We start from the raw sequence: 7,217 nt of genomic DNA, 5'->3' as shown, positions 1-7,217 counted from the left end.
TGTGCTAGTGAGCCAGAGCAGTCAGAATAGTGTAACTCACTAAAGTCTGAGAATACAAGTGCCAAATGAATATATTTAAACACTCCTTTTTTCTATAACCGTTCATGACTCCAATAAGTTAACGGAAGAGGTTGTCTGCCCACCAACCAAAGTTTTTATTTAACTTAGCATCATGTAACCTTTTTTCTGCGAGCTTCATGTACATGCTGAGATGGCTGTATTAGTAATCTCCACATTTCTGTAAATACTTTGTAAGAATTGTTTTATTTCTTTTTTTTATCGCGTTTATATTCTTTATATCCACTTTGTGAATACTCTATTGAATGTCTTCTTGTTTCTTTAACGGGTACGTACTTGCGCGAAGAAGACGGGACACAGCAAAGGAACACACACGACATATACAGAACGCATGTGAGACGACATACCAGGCGTCCCAGCTAAATGTAACCAAGCTTTTAAAAAACACGGGGTGTCCCAGCCGTCTGAAACCAAATGAGGGCTGTTTAAAGTCGCGTGACCTAGTCTGGAGTATTTTTTTCGTTATTCAAGGTTGACTAGTTAAGCTTAATTAAGTAACTTTTTAATTATTGACTTGAAGAACACAGTTTCAATGAAACGTTGTAGATCGCTTTGAGCAACAGCTTAGTGCGACGTTTGCAGCAAATTAATATTTACGTACAGGAGTTTCTTTACCGGCCTTTAACCATAACCCGCAAATTAAGAAAAAGCTTCCATATGAAAACTGTGCCACTTCAACGTCCCAAGACGCGCTTTAAAGAATAAAATCCGTTTTTTCTGAAGTCCTCTCCTCTATGAGACTTTGGGTGCACATTGGGGCAGAGAAGTGAGCGAGCAGCTGGTCTCGTGATAACTTTATTTTGAGGCCGATAAATGAAGCTACATAAATCGTGACTGGACGGGAACATGCACTACTAGCGGTTTTTCGAGGCGATCTAAAACTTTTTGATTCACACTTTATTCCTGAAGTCAATAATTAAAAAGTTAGCTAATTAAACCTCACCAATTAATTAACTTTGAGGAGCGAAGAAAATACTCAAGACTAGGCCACGCGACTATGAACAACCCTCAGTTGGTTTCACTAGACTAGGGCACTTAGCCTTTTTTAAAAGTTTGGTAACATTTAGCTGGGACACCGGGTATATATGCTTTGTACATGTCGTGTGTGTTCCTTTGTTGTGCCCTGTCTTCTTCGCGCAAGTACGTACGCGTTAAAAGATGAAACAACTCGCTCAAACAAGAGTTTTTCTTGTTTCTGCCCATAACACTGCGCTTACACTGCGCTACCTGTTGTTATTTCTGCCCCCCCCCCCCCCCACCCTTATAATGGTGCCCATTTGGCCGCTTTAGGTATTTGCATAAATGAAATAAATAAAAAGCAAAAATAGAAGTTGTGCCTCCGACTAATCAACATTCACATGCAGAGGTGAACGTCTCGGTCTCTCGTTCATCGTAGTAAATGTGAAACGTATATCTAAGACGTTGTGAAAACAAAAAAAGGAACTCTCGTCTCATATTCCAAAAATACGTGACCATATCGAACAGGCTAATGTTATGGACCTTCAGGATTCTAAAGGTACGCAGAAATAGTCAAAACCGATTCGCTGATATTCATTTATTTCTCAGAATTCAGACTTTTGTTACCTATCAAGAGTGATGACTGCCACGATTTCTTTGCGGAAATAATGAACATATTTCTGGCCATTCAGGCAGCTGCTATATCTATTTTGAACGATTGGCACCCGATTGTAGCTCCACCGTTGGCCGCTTCAAGATCGATGCCAACGGTCGTTGGTGCATACTGAAAGAAACAGACACAACAAATGTTCACAGATACTACGCTTCATCATACCTAACCTAACAAAATGTGATCAAGAGAGGGGCAGACCTAAGAAGTTGGGAGCCTGAGGCTCCGCCCTCCTTTCTTCATTTTGTATTGTCAAGAAACCCATCTAACTGCCTTCTCTTGATTTGGTAGTCTAAAAAGGTGAACTTAGGAAAACCATAACTGGCTATGTCGTTTATCTATTTCGTTATGCTTGTGCACATAGAGACGCACATGTTTACTACAGGTAGGTAGCAAAGACAAATGTAAATCAATAATACATTACCTGCTAGAGATAACAGGAGCAGCACATACGCTTGCTGCTAAAATTCACTGCGGCGCACTCGACATTTTTTTTCCGGTTGGGTTGGTGCTTTCCGGCTACTAGGCATGAGTTCCTGTGGTCGTTTTTTTTTTGATGAGGTGAAATACAACAACGGCAACATAAGGACAATGTGGTGCTCGTTAGGAATTACCAGGTTGGCGTAATTAGTGACTTGTCCTTAATTACTACCTGTCTGATCACTCACATTGTTTCTTTAGGCGCAGTAGTGATTGACTGTCCGAAACAGCGCCATTTTTGTCAGTGCTTAGGAGTCTTAAGCCAATTAGGAGTGGTCTTCTTCAAGAAAGTTCTTTAGTTAGAGGCCTTATTCAACATAGTAACGTACAGCAATAATCAGAGCCATCGTGTGTAAGGCATGTGCTCTACCCTTGCTTCAAACTTTAAAAAAGCCAAAACAGGGCGCCTGGAGCCAAAACAAAGTTCGCTAAAGTGGATGCCAGGATGCTTCAATCAAATGCTCTTTGTAAATCACAAGCGTAAGGATTTGGGCTAGTTAGTTTCGTATGATCGGGTCTTTTCGAACCTCGGCCACAGTTGATTTGGAACTCTTGTAGAGTGTACTGCGATTAGAAGCACGCGCGAAAAATACGGACTTTCAATAGTTTCTTTCTGCCAAGTTAGTACCGACGTAAAGCAAGCAGTTTCGTTTCCTGGTCCAGTATACATGCTTCAATAGGCCATCGCCGAAGCCTCTCGTCTGTGTTCTAACTGCTAGCCTCTCGCGCTTTTGTTTTAATTTGTCACCTTCGTCATCTTTAGCGGTCCAGTTCGGTGCTTCCTACGTCTGACCGGTAGTATTGCTGCCCCCACTTCCATGCATTAGAACCCCATAAATCACAATGTAGAAAGGTTCGCCTAATGTCGCCAAGGAGGGTCATGTAGTGGTATCAGTGGTAGCATCGTGCAATGCATAACACACTAACCTTGTGCATTACGAAGACTGATTTTTGGAAGACCATTTAAGCTAAACTTCAAGCCTACGATATACCAACCTCAACCAAAGCTCTATGTACCGGTACCTTGTTTGATACATTCAGCAATGGTTTCCAGTGTTCAATGTGAATTGAGGCAGAATGGTAATTACTTGAAATCTTAATGAATAGCTATTGTTTCGTTAATTATTGTATTCTGGATTTCTTTCAAAATTTGTTTGCAGAAGTGAAATTTAACTGTAATTTGTTCTGTGACCAATGCTGCCTGGGCCCCCCGGAACTTTCCAAGCTATCATAAAACATTTTTTTCGCCTGAATACCTTTAATCTCGAGTTTAAAATAAAGTAATTGAAATTGAAAAATTTATTCGTAATAATCTCTGATATCAACACTTAAAAGAAGTTTAGCTGACTGTCTATCTGAAAACGGTAAGCATTATACCGTCTTGAGCAAACATACAACCTTCGACACCCCCCCCCCTTTCACCAAACTCATGAAAGGAAAAACATATTGTAAAAGAGGAAACGGAGTGAAATTTTTTGTTAATGTTTTAGGCGCGCATGATCCTCAAAATATTGATTCTTTGTAAACTTACGCCGATAAAGTATTGAACGATAGGGTATAGCTTGGCCACTATCGATTCTTGCGCCGTAATTGCGGGCACTGGGCACTTGTTATTCCACTGCCGAGCCAGATCTTGCTCCACGCTACTGGTTCCACCGCAAAGCTTGTAAGTGCTGCAAGAAATTGGAAATTTTCATTTACAGTTTACCGGCTTAGTGATACAGGGAGATTGATCAACGCGGTCACACAGATAGACAGACTGAACAGGCAGGTAGACTGAAAGGCGCTATTCCACGTCATTTTTTTTTTCCATGTACGTATTTCGGGCTACGTAGTCAATAATACCCTTCGCCAAACAGCCTGAACCAGACTTATCACCGAAGCGGGAGTTCAGATGAGCAGACGGGCGGACGGGCGGAGGAATTCATTCAATTTTTATTCGTGACTGACAGAAAGCTACGCCGATTTGCTTAATAAAATACATTAACCGGAAGTAAACGACTGATACATATATCTAGTTATTTGTGAAAAATGGAACAGATGGATGAACACACATTAAGACCGACATGAAAGCAGAGGGTAAAACAATCTATTCACGCATTCCATTAAGCTTCATCCTTTTTATTTGCACTATAAACGTGGAAGCAGTTATGTCAACCTGTCTATTTTTCCGGAATACCTTAGAGGTTTTAGTGGAGAGCATTGAGTAAGGCAGGTTATGCGACAAAAAAGCGATCGGGACAAATACAAGGAAAAACTTTTCAGAACACAGAATGTAACCTTACGAAAAATAATGTGCATGCCAGCGTTGACAAAAGACATTGCAACCGTCAATGGGGAGGACGGAAGAGGGAAGATCACCTTAAAGGGTTAACAATGCAAATGAACTGAAAGCATCCTATTGTCTAAAACACGCTTGAACCTCGACTGAAACAGCAGCCGCCTGAACATTAACGTTAGGACATTTTCACGCCAATAACATTCAATGTCCTTAAATAGCCCGAAATATATGTATACTCCTTCCAACAGTGACTGCGCTGGTCAATGTTCTCTAGCTTTACATTTCTCGTTATTTGCCTTACGGTCCTGCTGGATCGGAAAGGTCAAGTTATAAATAAAATTCATAAAAAGCAACCTGAGGCTGTCATTCAAAGCAGATTGTTTATTACCTTCACTGCTTAGTATTCCAAGCTGAGGAATGTTGTCGGTTTGTTTCTCTATAGCTTTTGTCAAAAGTTCAAAGCCCAAGAGAGTTCGCATCTAAGCCGTGCAGTGAGGACTTTGTAGACCGTTGAAGTCCCAACCTTAGAAAGGTGAAGACCAGAGTTCCTCTTACATTGAAGACATTTTGAATGCCGGTTGCGTATGAATAGTTATTCGTGGCCGAGAATAAAAGGTCCGTGGTCTCTGCACTTTAGACAAATGCTGTGCGTGTCCACCTACAGTACTGAACATTTCTGACCAAAAGCGTAATTCGAGAAGTGCACTCAGTGCCTGGCATGTTCCGCCTAATCTTTAGTCTGTGAAAATTAATTCATTTCATTGATATGGCTGCTTTAATTTAATTGTAATTCTGGTATGTGGTGAGACCGAGAACAGCCTACCATGACCCGATGTTTCTAATGCAGCCGATTTTGTCGCCGTTCTGCTTGCGCATGGTGACTTTCAAAGTCGGGTTTGATCCGAGTTCTTCACTGATGGCCAGAGTATAGTTCAGAATCATCGTTTCCCCGATCTTGGCGTTCGTGATGCTCACGTCGTCAAACTTGACTTTTTCTGTACCTGCGCCCATCAGAAAAAGAAAATGACATCGAGGCCTCAGCACCAAAAGATCATGTTCGCTAGTTTTGCAGAGCTTCATCACGTTTGGTGATCACGTGTCCAATAACAATCTGATGTGGTTGCCTTTCAGGCCTCTTCACACTCTTGTCATTATACAGAATACCAACGCTACATTGCCTGTGTAGCCGTGTAGGGGACATGAACACTGCATGGTCTTTATGATATGTATTCGTATACAATACATCTACTGATCAGAGGTCTGCACTGTAAAATGTTATAACCGTTTGTTTTCAATGTATTCGCCTTTCTTCATTTACTTTTGCAGTAGCGCATGCTGCATTTACTTGAAGTATAAAATAGCGCAAAAGGATGTCGCACTGAAGGGAGGCACACAGTACATGCGCTACAGGATGTATTTGGCAGACAGAGCCTCTAGCATATGCAATGTCTACCTTCTCAACACCTTTTTCAGCTAGTTATTATGCTGAAGATGGTAATTCTCCATATGGCCCAACCCAACGCCATTGATATATCGTGCCTTCAGGAACACGCGACAGCGTCTGAAGAGGCATATTTCGTTAAGTTCGTCTGCGGCAGAGTAGTCACGCAAGTGAAAGTTACAAATGGTCTTATTGTAGAGTGGAAAAAATTTGGGAGTTACACAGCAGCTGGGAACACGAGGATTATTTAGACACACCAAACGACTCGGAATGTTCCTCAGTGCTGCGCCTTGGCTACCCAGTTTTTTTTTTGTTTTTTTCCTGCTCTTTTCTACCGTTTGATTTTGGTTAGAATGATGTTCTGTTTCAGATAACAAGTTATGGTGTTAATATATTTTACAAAGTGTTGTACATTGTGCATACCTTTGTAACCCACTACCTGTATAGGCCTGTCAAAGGCTTACAGTATTGATAAATAAATAAATAAATAAACGCGACTGCGTGGAGGTACAGTAAGTGCCCCCTGACTTCCATTAGGTTTAGGCTGCCGACCTGATGCCCTTTTCAAAAAACACCGTAACGACAGTTGTGCATTGCAGTCTATGCAGAATCTTGCTATGGCATCGTTGCACACTTACTCGGGCATGATGTCGGCGTTGGCGTCTGCACCGAATCTGCGGCGAACGAAGAGCCTGCGAGAGCGAGCAACAGTAGCGTGGACAGCATGTCTGGGCTTCTTTCCGTACCAAACTTGCAGAAGGATGTCGTCTTGGATCCTGGTTTCACCTCTACGCATATATTGCCGCCGTCTACCAACAGGCAAGAGTATCAGGAGAGGATAATGAAGAACAGAAAAAATAGCAAGAGACCCAGTTTCAAATCTACCTTGCTGGCGTAGCGTTCTGGCAGGGTAAACGTCAAAACTAAATTTGTATCTGCCCTTTGGCATTTGTCTTCAGTGCTGCACACATCACAAGGCCCCGTTTGGAACAGAAAGCTTTAGCTGCGCCATAAGCATCTACTGCCTGACATAAGCGCGTCTGCTTTAGAGTATAGCTTCGGGGCTCACCAGGAATTACTCAGTTTCGGACATAAAGAGTTACCTGGGTGCCCGAATGAATTCCTCTTCGTTGTTGTCAGTTATGCAGCGTGTGTACCGACAACGAATGAACTCGCCAGCATGCCGCAGACAAATGAGGTCCCAGTGACAAATGCTATCCCTGGCATGTGGCTTTTTATGTGGGCTTTAAGTGTGTCATGACGGCGTGCGCAGGCGACTGCAGCGTCTAGAGCGATATATTCACTGGTGA

At 42.2% G+C, this 7,217-nt stretch overlaps 1 protein-coding gene across 1 annotated transcript; it reads right to left on the bottom strand.

Moving 5' to 3' along the window:
• Nucleotides 1-1,723: 1,723 nt before the first annotated feature.
• LOC149330357 (uncharacterized) lies at nucleotides 1,724-6,633 on the bottom strand. Its single transcript, XM_089559822.1, has 4 exons — nucleotides 6,546-6,633; nucleotides 5,290-5,467; nucleotides 3,717-3,858; nucleotides 1,724-1,819 (listed from the first exon to the last, which is right to left on the bottom strand). The coding sequence occupies exons 1-4, from the start codon at nucleotides 6,631-6,633 to the stop codon at nucleotides 1,724-1,726; spliced, it is 504 nt and encodes a 167-aa protein (XP_089415948.1).
• Nucleotides 6,634-7,217: the final 584 nt, after the last annotated feature.

Source organism: Amblyomma mixtum, chromosome 9, assembly GCF_055824585.1.
Source record: "Amblyomma mixtum isolate Tamu chromosome 9, ASM5582458v1, whole genome shotgun sequence".
Taxonomy (NCBI): domain Eukaryota; kingdom Metazoa; phylum Arthropoda; class Arachnida; order Ixodida; family Ixodidae; genus Amblyomma; species Amblyomma mixtum.
Note: the sequence above shows the minus strand (reverse complement) of the source record. Positions and strands in the feature narration are given on the sequence as shown.

What these genes read in the sequence shown, in the direction of transcription:
- LOC149330357 (XM_089559822.1), bottom strand. Translation starts at nt 6,633, where the DNA reads ATGCTGTCCACGCTACTGTTGCTCGCTCTCGCAGGCTCTTCGTTCGCC. An exon ending in AACGCCGACATCATGCCCGA is followed by an intron (nt 5,468 to 6,545) that starts GTAAGTGTGCAA and finishes TGATGGGCGCAG; the next exon opens with GTACAGAAAAAGTCAAGTTT. An exon ending in TCGTTCAATACTTTATCGGC is followed by an intron (nt 1,820 to 3,716) that starts GTAAGTTTACAA and finishes TGTTTCTTTCAG; the next exon opens with TATGCACCAACGACCGTTGG.